This window comes from Corvus cornix, chromosome 17, assembly GCF_000738735.6.
Source record: "Corvus cornix cornix isolate S_Up_H32 chromosome 17, ASM73873v5, whole genome shotgun sequence".
Classification (NCBI taxonomy): domain Eukaryota; kingdom Metazoa; phylum Chordata; class Aves; order Passeriformes; family Corvidae; genus Corvus; species Corvus cornix.
This window is the reverse complement of record NC_046346.1, coordinates 1,325,001-1,338,981: the sequence shown is the minus strand read 5'-3', so window position 1 is coordinate 1,338,981 and position 13,981 is coordinate 1,325,001. Positions and strand designations below refer to the sequence as shown.

The 13,981-nt window shown below is 39.0% G+C and overlaps 1 protein-coding gene across 5 annotated transcripts in view; it reads right to left on the bottom strand.

Moving 5' to 3' along the window:
• The window catches only part of DENND1A (DENN domain containing 1A), a 159,876-nt gene that overhangs the window by 110,222 nt on the left and 35,673 nt on the right, over positions 1-13,981 (bottom strand). For all 5 annotated transcript variants that reach the window (XM_039561625.1, XM_039561626.1, XM_039561628.1 and 2 more), the window contains exon 4: positions 2,590-2,639. In XM_039561625.1, coding sequence (XP_039417559.1) covers positions 2,590-2,639 — 50 coding nt within the window. The remainder of the gene's footprint in view (positions 1-2,589; positions 2,640-13,981) is intronic.

Genomic DNA, 13,981 nt, shown 5'->3' with positions numbered 1-13,981 from the left:
TCTTTAAAAGAAAATGGTTCTGATTATCAACTAGCAACCAGCCCCATGTTCTCTCATATAACCCAAAATATTTCTAATTATAGGAAATTAAGACTTATTTCAGGTCATGTTCTAGGGCTTTTTTAGGTTTTCTGAGAACTGAGAAATCTGACTTGCATTGACGTGCAGCTTTACAAGGCACTCCTACCAACTGCAACAAATACCCTGGTAAATTCAAGGCCATTTAACTAGCAGTCACAGGCCTTAAAATATTCTCTTCTATGATGCCACATGCAAAAAACAATTTCTGTGGGAGAGTACACACTCAGTGGCTAGAGGAAACAAAGGAAAAACAGACTTGCAGAAATAAAAGTTGGATCCAGATGGGAAAGATGTCACTGTCCAGCTTAGAAAAAAGAATCCTTCAGTGGATTCCAAACAGGGAAGGAAAAACATGAAGTGATGAAGATGAACAAAATTTAAAGCACTCCAGTAGCCTGAGAATTAGCCAGTGTAAGTACTATCATTCTCCTGAAATCTAAATGTCAGCAGAGGAACCACTTCCATAAACCACACTGAGCTGCTGGGGATACCCAAAAATCCCTCACTGGTGGTGTGTTTTATCTGCAAAGCTTGGATGTAATGTTACTATGGTGATTTTAGCATGGTGTTTTAAAAGGGGATTATACGCTTAATTTTAACAAGGTTGAGAGCTGAGCGTGTGTGAGAAATAGCATTTGAGCTGACAATTAAAATTATGGAACAGGGGAAAAAACCATGTTTCATTAGCAGCAGAGAGAAGCTTGTTTATTAAACAACTCAGACAAGCTGGTGAGTTCCTCCAGAGCAAACCTAGAGAGTCCTGCATTTATGTGACCTGGAGAAACCAAACCTCACTGACAGGTCTTGCTCAAGTTTCAGTGCCAGTTCTTCACAGGAAGGATAAACTTTCCAACATAAAAAGTGTTCTTCCTAAGATTTTAGTATCAGCCCTTCAGATTCACGGCTCTGTTTTCAAATGTTCAGAAGGTCTAGTTAGAGCCTCACAGGATGGAAGCAGCATAAATCTCATCTCTAACGGGGCAGACAGAAGTTAGAGCCAGAGGAAAGGGGAGAGAGGAAGAGCGATTGCCATAAAATCCCCCCCCAGCACCTACACCTGACTACCACAGTTCTGGCAGGGAGTTGGAGGAGCAGCTCTGCACTCCTGCAGCTGGAGAAGAGCCTCTGCCTCATAACACCACCACAACAGCAGGAAACTCCTGGTCCATTGCCTGAAGGAATGGCAAACCAGTCCTTGGGGTTTTGACCACTGGCCACAATACATATGAACAGAATCAATGTGAAAAGAATGGAGTGACTGCCACTGAGTCAGAACCTTCAGTGCCACCAACACGTGTTTTTACATCCAGAAGAGAAGGAGCACAAGCATCTTCTTCAGCTGCCACAGCCTTAACTTGAGGTGTGCTCTGCCTCCTGCAGCATGGGAAGTCCATTCTCCATTTGAAATTATTAAGTATGTTCTGGGTGACAATGTCTCCTTTATGTTCAAACTGGTTGGCTTGCAGTCTTTCAGTGACAGTCTGTGATACTCAGACAAACAAGTGGATCCAGAAATGGGAATCACTTTTCATTATGTTCTCATTTGCACCCCATATGGGTTTTCAGTGTTCTATCTTTCAAAATGTTATATTGCTGAGGAAAACCAAAAACAACAAAACAAACAAAACCCCTAGGTACAATAAATCTACACACAGAAAGCATAAACATTTCTAGTAGAAACAAATACATGAGAAAAATGTATGAGTATTTGCCTGCTTCCACCCCTTAGGAAATGAAAAGGATGAGCAGCAAAAAAGTGATTCCAAGTTCTAAAATGAGAAAAAGACTTGCAGCAGTTTAATCACAGTAAAGGCCGATTCCCTCAATCCAAACCATTCAGTGTCTCAGCTGATGAAGACAAGTCATTCTGACCCATTAAGTGATGCTCAGAGATGAGATGAGCACTGGTGTATCCTTCCAAAACTTCAATTCTTGTTCTTTTCATGAAACCATCAAAAATAACTCACAGTAAAAGCAAAACTAAAAAAGTTCCAGAGTTCCCTAAATTACATGAATTAAATATTCTCAGATCTCACCTCCACTTTACGATTTCCCCCCCAAAATTAGAAGTCACCTTAAGTAGCTGTCAAGTAAAGCATCAGCATTCCAGCAACATCAAAAGGCCTTTCAATGTAAAGCATTTAATTAATTGTTCCACCCAAATTTTGGCAATAAAGAAATAAAATGTATAAGCAGACAAAGCTTTGATATTAATAGGTATATTTGACAATTCCTACCCAAGCATTTTCCATCCAAGCACTGCACAGAAGTAAAACAAAACGCCCTCACAGTGCTGCCACTGAACAACTCCAACTTTTGAAACTTCTTTTTGTTTCATGGTGCCCATAAAAACCCCAGGAAAAAGTGATTCTAAGACTATAATTTGCACTCAGGTGCTTTAAGTCCCAGTCACACAGACAGAACACTATGAATGGTATGGCTTTTATTTTCTACAGCGGTTTTATTGACAAGCTTATTTTCTTGTAAAGTTTGAAAAGCTAACAATACCTGTCCACATAGAAGGGGAAACAAAACTTGGTCAGAGTCTGTAGAACTTCCTGTAGAGAGAGAAGAAAAAAAAGAGATAATTTATACATCTATGGGGACCAATAAATCTAATATTAACCACATCACACAATTTCACAACTTTGCCCTGAAGAAATAAGAGACAGATGAAGAAATATGGGCTTTATCAATTACATGGAAAGAGTACCAGGCAGTCAATCATGTGAAATAATAAACATGATCAAACTTCATTAAAAATGAAAAATTAATCAAGATTCACACATGGACAGGCAGCAGGAGCCATCCAGCAATTCTCCAAAGAGGAGGAGGAGGTTGGGTTGTTGAGTGTTAACACCTCTCTGGGGACAATCCCTACCCTGACCATATGGATCGGAGTGAATAACACCAAACCACATGGGCCTGGCCTGGCAGGACCACTTCTGCTGGCACAGCTTTTGACTGTTACCTAGGAACAGAGGTCTGGGGGATTAGAGAATACTTCCTAACATCAGCAAGATAAATAACAAAAGATGAAGCCAATAGGTCTCATAGCAGGAATGTTTAATGTTGCCTACTGCTATTAGAAAGGAAATCTGAGTGTTAAAAGACTGACTAAAATAATGTGTATTAAAATGAATACGGATTGTTTAACCTACAAACCATTTTCTAAAAGTTGCAAAACAGCACCACAAACAGAAAAGCGTTTAAGTGTGAGAGCAAAGAAAAGGGTGAATATGAAAAGTGAGAACATGATCAGCAGATAATAATTTTCAACTTTACAACATTAAACAAATACAGTCACTAAAGAGGCAAAATCAGAAACATGTTAGTCCTAAAACCGTTGTATTCATAGACAAAAGTAAACCATTAGATTTTTAAAATTTGAATTCTGTAACCCACAACCCACCATAAAGGTTTCTCAGTTTGCAGATCTTTCCTACAGCTAATTCATTGCTCATTCTCCTTCACACTTCAATATTTCAGGTCCTGAAGTGTAAATTCTACTTCTGCTTTCAGAACCCGGAACAAACAACAAACCCTCTGATAAATTCAACACTTTTCTGACCAATAGCAATAAATTATCATCAATAACTAAATAGATGCTTCTCGCTTCATTTATTTCTAAGCCAAATGCCATCATTCCCAAATAAACTCCATCAATCTAATAACCTCTCCAGTGAAGCACAAAACATATTGACTCCCTTGCAGGAACATGTTCCTCCTGCATAATTCAAACAAGCACAGCCCATCCTGAGCCGTGGTTTCAGGCTCAACTGCTCACACTCTTCTTTGGAGGTTTCTTGACAACTAAAACGTGGCAAGTTCTGAGGATTTCAGGCAAAAACAGATATGGAAACTTTGACTTCTTGACAGTTTATTGATAGATTATTTAACAACCTCCTGTTTTTAAAGAACAAGAAAGGATCTATTGAAGAATGCCATGTAGAGCCAAGATGTCTCCTCCTTTGAACTGCAGCAGGAAACTTGGAAAGGAGCTATGTAGATTGCAGAGTCAACTGTAGAAATCTCTATTTTGATACAAAATAATGCCTTGATAGTAAAGGTCTCATTAATATGATCGGGTTCCCCCGGTGCAGAATCTCACTGATTTTCACAAGTTGAACAACTCCAATTGCTCAGGCACAAAAACTGCATCTTGACAAGTTTTAACTATTACACAGTTGTCCTTTGCCACAACTGAAATCTTACAGTGCAAAATGTCAACAAACAAACAAACAAAAAACCTACGAAATAATTCTAAAATTATGAAATTATAATTGCAGGAGAGCAAAGCGCCTGTATCTTTTTTGGCCTTATCAATACATATTGTCCTCAAAATAATGACTGTTTTCCTATCGTTTCAGAAACAAAACCATATAGATACATAAAATTCTGAAATAAAAAGAAGATAAAGCCATCAGTCACCTCAAAAAGGCAGACTACATTCTCTCTATTATTTTGATGACTTGAATAATTCCTGTAACTGCAAGTAAAACCATTCACATAATAAAACATTCAGCATCTCATCAGCATTGTGTCACTGGAGAAGTGCATTACTCAGAACTTACTCTGTACTTGTTCCTTGATATTTACAGCTTCCAAAACACAGCAAATGAAGTTTTCACTTAAACAGGCCATACATTTGCTCTATACTGTTCTACATTGCCTTCTCCTTTAAAGAAAGACTTTACAGTGATATTATTATCTGGCTTTTGCAATGTCATTGGATGTAATTTGCCATTCATTATACACCGATTCTTATCTGGCTCGATTCACAACCAAAAAAATTGAGACTAGCACAGGTTAACTGCAGACTTATTTTTCAAAGCTAACTATTAAAAGAATGTAAATAACATACGTAGAATTAGTTTTTAATTAGCAAAACTGCTGATCTTTTGCACACAAGAAGAACAATTACTGGAGAATATTCAATTTTTGCTCAAGTTGCAAGCTCATTACTCTAAATATAATGCTGCTTTTTAAAAAATTCTTTAAATATTCCTCAGTTTGAAAGATAAGCAATACCTGCATCATTCATATACAGTGTCCTACCCCAACCTCTTTAGGTGGGTTATTACTTACGACCTAGAAAAATCTTCATTTCTTTATGATTTCAGACAAAAACCATAACAAAACAAAACCTAGAATTGCTCCATGTTGACATCTCACACTCTTTTTTTTTTTTTTTAACCAACATGAAGCACAGAGGAAGTATCAACAGTCTGTTTTCTTGTTTTATTCCCTTATGCCTATTTTCATAAAGAAAAACCTACATACATGCCTGTAAAGCAAAGCCCCCTAAAAAGACGACCAGAACCGACCAGAACCCCCCCAGCAATCCAGGACAGGCAGCTGATCAACATAAATTACCCGGGAGCTGCCACTGGGGTCTCCAGGGGATCACACACCAGTTTTCTGGATCAATCCCCAAGTTTATATTTTCACAAATCTTTTTACATGCAGTTTGATTTTTAACATTTTAATGAGCAAAAAGTGCATCTCCAGCAGCCAGTCACCAGAGCTAAAGTGCAGGGCATGAACCATGTCCCGGGGGATCCAGCACAGCCGTAGCACCAGGGGCTGGAGCACAGGCACCACCTGCCTCCCCGTCCCAAGGTTCCAACTCTTTTCATAATCAAAACACTGCTGACATTATAAACCCCACATGGGCTTTCTAAAATCCTTCCCAATCAATAAAGCCAGTACATAACTTATCGGAGACAACACAGAGCTCATTGATTAAGTTTGGTTTCAGTAGCAAAGTTTTCAAAATAAATGAGGCAGGAACACTGCGCTCAGCCCTTTTGTGTCACAACCACCTCTGAAGGTGAGGCAGGCTCTGCAAGGCTTTCCTACACACACAGGACAGACTTGGAAAGCCAGGCTGGGAAATACACACAATACACACCGGGCTCGTGTCCCAAATCATCTCTCTGTAGCAACCAAACAGTAAAGACGGCTCAACAATGCTGAAAAAATGTGCATATTCACTTGTGAATTTAATATGCAAGCTGCAGCTGAAGTCTTTTTTTATTTTTAAACTCTTCACCGTATGCTCCCACTTCCAAATCAACAGAACAACTTGAGATTCTCTTAAATACAGTGTGTTGCTTCACTTCTCCTGCTCAAATGAACATCACTAACAAATATCCCACGGGCGGCTGCAATTAAATAAAACTGCACTGATAAATGATGTGCAAATGGCTGGGCTAGAGAAGGGGCTGCTGCAAAGTATCTGCTCTTAGAAAGATTCACAAGGCAACAGAGATGCAAAGGGGAACAAGAAGTGTAGGGAGAATTTGGACAGAAAAGAAATTAAAATACAGGGAGATCCGTTAAAAATGAGTGAATAAGGTGTGATACCCAAACAGGAATGTGAGTCAGAGCAGGGAAACAACACAACACACAAACCAACAGGTTGGGAACCTGTAATGGAAAACCTGAGGAAAATCTGGATGAAATTGGAAAGACCACCCAGAGCAGAGACTGGACCTTTAGCTGTGGATCCTGGAGGGGAAGGGGAAAGGAAGGAACCCCAAAACCCCACAAATATATTTTACAAGAGAACAGAGCATGGCCAGTGAGAGGAGTTTTCCACGGAGAGAAGAGATGACTCCATGATGAAAAAGGTGGATGCTGTTTTATTTCCTTGCCCTTACACCAGAGGCAAAGTACAGCTGAGGCTGCTGCCAGTAAAAACGTTACACAGAGAGGGTGGGAATACAAACACTTTTCATCTTATCCAGCTTGAAAGGTCATCTGAACCCAGCAAACCAGCATGAAACGCTCCCTCTGCCATGGAGGGACACCAAGAGACTTCCAAGAACATCAACAGACTGAGGAAGCATGGAGGAGAAACTGGAGAACAAGGAGGGCCCAGAAGAGAAATGCACCCAGCCTGATGGGCACAGGGCATGTGAGCACAGGGAACAGGATGCCCACTTGACCAGTGAGCACCTACAGATGACTTTATGCTCCTTAGAAGCAACATCAAATTTAAACATTGCAGAAATGTTAATACAGCACTGGAAAGTGCTAAGACATTAACTGAAGCAAAATATTATCTAATTAAATTTGGATTGTACATTAATCTCTCCTATACCCAGAGAATTGTAAACAGCTCTTATATTTAATTCATCTATTTGAATAATTTTAAGCTAACAATTAATTAAATGATCCACTGCAAGGGAACAACAGATTTAAGAATTAAAAAAAGTTGTCAGTCCACCCAAATAACCAACTTAAGCCTGATAACAATTCTGTTTAAAGCCCAGAGGAACAGAACCATCCAGAACACCATCAATTCTGTTGGCTGTGCAGGGTTGGTCACAGACATTCTCCTAGCAAAGGGAACAGCTTTCTGCACACTAATAAACACCTCAGGAACAATTTGGTAACTTTAAACATTTCACAAAGCGACTACTCAAACTTTTACTTATAGAATAAAAATGTAAGAAAGCAATGCCAGCACAGAAAATTCAACCCCTAAACTGACCACAGCTCTGAATGACAAACAGGGATCATTCATCTCGTGTTCTGAGAACTTAAATCTGAATTTGCATTTATTATTAGTGCCAGTTTATATTATTTCACATCAAATTTCCCTGAAGTTATGATTACAGAGCATTCTCATCAATTAACAAATGGTGTAATTTGTAGTTAAAAATCAAAAGAAGCGTTTCAATGCCAGTAGCTTATAAAAATGAATTCCCAAGTTCCAAAGTGAGGACCCTGCACTGGGGCCAGCATCACACAGCCACAACAAAACACTGAGATTGAGTAACATGACAAAGCAGAGAAAGCAAACAATAAACTTAAACTCAAAATTTCTCTGAGTTCTAAAGATTTTTCTAGTTTTTAGAAAACTGATACAACAGAGATTCTTTTAAAAAAATCATTGCTAGTTTAAAATAGTTATGTCAAATTTCATATTGCATTGATTTTGCAATAAAATCTTTTTACGCCTTACAGCAGTACTGAGCATTACTAAATTTTGTAACGTACAAAATAATTTAAGAAATAATTTTAATCTGTTCTTTAAAAGAATGTTCTATGCCCAAAAAAATCTGGACATAATAGAATTACTTTAAATTGCCTGAATTTAGTTTTATCTCTACTTTTCTATTTCTACTGGTATTCCAATACAACTTTATAGCACTAGATTATCCATTTGCTTCATGTTCCAGAAATCCATCAGCTCTTTCAGAGAAATTCTAAAGCTTGAATTAGGGGAGGGTTCTATTACCCAAGTCACCTCTCCCTGCCTGAGGGTCAGCAGGGGAACAGGGCCATACAAAATAATATCATTTCATTGAAGGTAACTGATTGTTCTCAGGAAAACGTTGTTTTAAACAAACAAACAAACAAACAACTCCCAACACACATATCCACAATCCTGGAAACAGGAAGAGCAGGAGATAAATAACATTTCCTAAGCATATTCAGGCCTGCTAGTATTTAAATATTTTAAACGTACAAAATACGTGCACAGATGGGCAACTTTTCTCCTTGCATTACTAAAAACATATTTCAAGATAAAGCTCAAAATCCCTGAATTTTTTAAACCTAATTGTGACTCTGTTTCTTAGAATTCACACCCCAAGGCCAAAGCTTTCCTGCCACCAGTCCTTCAAATCTGATTTGGACATTACACGGGAGGAGGCTCCAAGCCTCCCTGAGGTCTCACTCCTTTTACAACACACGCAAAAACAGGAGATAATGGGCCTATGCTGAATTCCGGGCTCTGCTCAGCTCCTCCTGGGACACAGGCCTAGCAGATGTGATAAAAACTGTGTCAGAGAAGTAGCTCTAGTTTTTGCCTTAATGACAACTTCAACCTCTCAACTCATAGAACAAAAGAACAGGAACGACTACTACTTTTCTCCAGTAGAAAAAAATCTGAAAGTAAAGCTGAACTAAATATTTAAGCAGTTTTTCAACAAATGTCTTCAAAACCCCTTCAGTAAAAGCAGAGATTTAGTTTTATTGTAAGAGAAATAGATTTTAGCTACAAAAATCTACAGCTACTGTTGTACTGTTGAGTAATTGTTCCAATCTTAAATCACAAAGAATTGAAAAATTATACAACCAGGTATAAAAAAAATCAGATCCAATTATGTGCATAAATAGTGATCAGTTGGTAAAGGTAAGAAGTGTCAATGTCAGAGAGCTGGAACACTGATTCAATTAAATGTATTTTAAACATTTAGTGACTAAAACCTAGGAGTATTTTCACTTGCAGATTTAGCAGAAATTAGGTAAAAACTATTAGCTGTGAAAAGATAATCACATCCTGCTCAGCCCGTAAGTCAGTTGCACAGGTACACTGCACCAAAACCAAAGCTTTAAATCTATCCTTCGGTTAGCATTTGTTAAATATTATAATTCTGGCTTAAGATGAGTGGCCCTTTCAGCCGTCGTCTCCATCGCTCTATTCAGCTCCGAGCACATACCCACTTAATCAGCAATCATTGTTCTCTGAGGCAGGACTTTGTTGTCAAGACAAGCACTGAAACCTTTAAAATATTTCAGAACTGGCATAAGAAAAAAGTGATCTTTGTCAAACAAGGACAAATGTATGCAAATCTTTTATAAACATTCACAAACATTTATTTAGCTTTTGAAATGTTGGCCTCATTTGAGAGCATGAAAATGAGGGGGAAGTAGGAAGATGCAAAGGACAGCTTAGAGGCTGGCACACTACATAAATATTCAGAAGGAAGATTATAGGATTCATGTTAGGCTGTCTTAGGTTTCTCCAAAGTCCACATAGAATACTGAAGAACAAAACTAACGAGAAGTAGAGCAGATGTTAGACAATGCACCAGCCCTCTTTTCCACACTCACTTGGCTATACTTCGATGCTTTCATTTTTTCTTTCAATATGGTCAGGTCATTCAAGGATTCTCCTATAGACTCTGTATTGTGGCTACAGCGCTATAAGCTGGACCTCTGTCAGCTTTCCAAAAGTTCCTGATGAAAAGGCATTATGCAAATTGTACCTCTCTTACTCTCTTTTCAGGAAAAAAAGCCTCCAGTATGCAGTCATCGGAGTATTGGAAGTCCCAGCCTTCATTTCTGTATGGCTGTGTTTGCCTTAGGGCCATGCTGCTTGTTTTGACAGTGGATCCCCCCAGATAGTTGGGATTAGTCGAGCTTGTTTAGATAAACTTGAAATCAAGGCCTTCTCTAGGTAGACAGCTAGATGTAGCTACTGAGTTTCCAGCTGCCTTCTGCTTTCATCCCAAAACAACTGCAGATTCACAGCAGAGATCACAGCCACAGGCTATGTCACATACATAAGTACAAAATTAAAGGCTGCTAAAAGAAGCCTTTGTAAGTCTTAGTGCTAAAATAAGGAATCTGTACTGCATAGTTTAAACAAATTATTGAAGAAGCACCAATAAAGGTCTGCAGCGGAGAGTTAACAAGACGTGCACAGAAGAAATGCTCTGCTTACATAACTGGGCAGGATCAGGCTTTGCTAATCACCACTGCCCCATCCACTGTGCAGCCTCCCCAAAACACAGGCAAGGAAATACTCGAAAGCAGTGTCTGCTACAGCACCTGAAAAGGAACTCTGTTCGTCAAATACAAACTTTATATTACAGGAGACTATTATGACAGCACTATTCCAATTAGATTTTCAGTCACATACACAACCAGAGTTGATCTTTGCTATAATCAGATAATGCAAACCACAGGACTTCATTCACACAAATATGTTAAAAGAGAAGGGCCAGAGCTCCAAACCGAAATTAAAACCTAAAATGAAATCCCATCCATGTGACTGTTACACCTCTATAAATCTGCACTGTAGTTCAGCCCCAACAGGAGATTCATTCTTCATGAGGTAGGAAAAACCCCAGAAACAGTTTCGACTTTTTTAAAGATTGTAATGTCTTCTAGCTGGGTGCAAATTCTCATATACACTTATGCCACATCCAGGCACAACAGATGGGAAACTGAATTAAAGGAAAAATTAATCCCTAGGATGTTATAAACAACCAACCAGAAAAAAAAAAAAAAACAAAACCAAACCAAAAAACAAAACAAAGAAAGAAAGAAACAAACAACTTAGTTCAACAAATAGTAAATAGCATTAAAAATCAATTCCCATCTCTTGCTCAAGAGAAAGGATGCGCAGAAACTTGCAATGTTGGAACACTTTAAAGCCCAAGAGCAGAATTTTGTGTTTAAGAGGACATGGTTAGGATTGGTCACCAGCCTCTGCCTCTGTGCACAGGAGGTCTCTGGAATCACATTTCTGCCATTTCCATATTACAGAAATTCTACCATCTCTCACTGCAAAATTAAGTAATTTCACTGAAAAGCTCTTTTATGAAAATTCAAAGCATTAAAAACAGAGAGATTAACATTAGACTTCAATTTCTTCCTGCACTGGTTACCAAAGAGAATCCTGAATTCCCTTTGTCATTCCATACCACAAATACCCCATCAGTGACACCCTCAGCAGGAATAAGCTACAGACTGGGAATCCAAACCAGCAACTGTGCAAACACCTAATTCCTGGCAAGTACTGAGGAAACCAGTTCCATCACTGCCAGTGGACTCAGAAGAAATCGGAACAACACTTCAAGAATTGTTACCTGAAAATGAAATCTGACTGCTAATGACACAGCTCTCACGGTGTTATCAAATACCAGCAGCTGGTACAATCCCTGGATTTGCCTTCTCACAGGTGTCCAATTGCTGTGCCCAAGATGCTCCTCTCTGCTGAGGAACGCGTTCAAAGCTGCCACTACTAAGCTATTTAACACCTCCCTCACCCAGGTAATACCTGCCTGTTGCAGTGAGGAAGTGTAACAAAACTAAACAAGCATCCCAAAGGGGGCAACAGCTGACCAACTTTGAAACTTCCCAAGGCCCTGTTTCTCAGGCTCGTATTCCCATCGCACCTGTTTGAGAATTCCCTAAAGAACGAGATTGAATGATGAGTATGATGAGGACACTCCTGCCCACAGGGCAAGAAGAACTTTTATAACATATTCTGCAGAGATGAGATGGAGTCAGTGATCACCTCAGACAACTGAAGGTTATAAGAGGATAAAGCTTTTCACATTTATCAGCATTTCTACAACTTTCAGATTTTCAAATATGAGAATATCCTAGAGAGGATTGTGGTCAAAAACCTGAGAGCTACAAAAACATTTCTTAGCCCTGGAAAGTGGTTTTTACTAGAAGAAAGGAGAGCTGATATGACCAAAGATGGCCAAAATCAGAATCTGAAGTTTTCCAAGTGAAAAGCAAAGAACTTTGGACTTCCCTGCTAACTTAACACAGGGTAATTTCCAGCTTGTCCCTATAACGTGCCACCAGTTCCATGCTGCTGTCCAGACACACATGACAGTTTGAGTTTGTGAATACCAATGAGTGTCATCTATCTATCACCACCAAATCCTCCTTTGCAAGGGACAGCACTTGCCAACATTGCTGTCCGTGCAAACACCACCACCACCAGTCAGAGCACAGAAGAGCTTTACGTGCAGGGAGATGAACTGGCTGTACTTTAACATGCCCGAACCCCCATTGGCAGGACCTTGAATGTTATTTCATATTCTTCTTAAACAAAACAAAGATGCTTCCTACATATTACAAGTCTCTAAACAATAATTTTGAAATAGTTTATGAATTGATCAATAGCACCTGTATAAAACTGAATGGTTCAGGAGCCTGGTACAAGACAATCTCCAAAACGACTTTGCTACTGACTGGCTCAACAAGCCCAAGTAGAATAATGCTGCTGAAGTATGTCCCATTTTAAAGAAACCCAGCTTTACTTGCAGTGGATATTTTATACCTTTATCAATAAATTTAAACAAAAGTGATAATGATTACTCACTCTAGACCTGATCCCACAACCTCTACTCACATGAGCAGTCCCACAGGATTTTAATATGACCACCTCAATGAATAAGAGTTGGCAGGACAGGTTTTAAATTATTCATATATTCACAGATTTTTAAGACCAGAAGGGACCATTATGATCATCTAGTCTGACCTCTTGTATAACAAAGGCCATACGGTTGTAGCCAGCAATATTTGCACTCACTGAACCATCTGCGGTGAAATCAAATTGTGTTTAGCAAACTTCCAGTATTGATTCAAATTTTACATGAAAGAGAACTGAAATTGTTTAGAAAGTGGCTTGGACACATATCCTCACAACTGAACCCAATTACTCCTCTGTTTCTATTCAGAATTCTTCTGACTTCTGGACACACTGGCTTTTGACACGGTTTTCAGACTCCAGAGTCCAACACTACCTCAGGTACTCTCAGGCCAAAACCAAGCAACCTCCTGAGCTCCTTCAAAACATTAATTGCCAGTTAATTACTATTTGCTTTCTGCACTTCTACCACTCCTTCCCTGTACCATGACTTCTGAGACACAGGTATCATAAGTGAAAAGACATTCAATTAATACTATCAATAATGCACAAACAGGAAAACCAACATTTCCACCTCAGCTCTTTCCCAGACAGGATCATGTGCAGCAGCTATTTCAACCACCAGCTTGAAGACAAAAACCCCCAGTTTTGGGTATTTTCTCACTCACAGCATGTCTTAGACTTCAGAACTAACTTCTTTCATGCTCACACAGGCTGATTTTACTCTGCTCACAGCAACTGCAATGATTTTTGCATCCCATCACCAAACAGGAGTAAGAAAATAAGACAGACATCTCGAATATTACGATGCTACGTGAACATCTGAGCAGATCTGATGGATCATTGAAACCAGATCTTCTATCAGGCAGTCAAATACATATCCTGGCTGAATTCTCTCACCACGGAAATACTTAACTAACCTATCATTCTTAGAACTACTAACTTCAATTTTAAAATGGAACTTGGCTGAATGGACTATGTCAA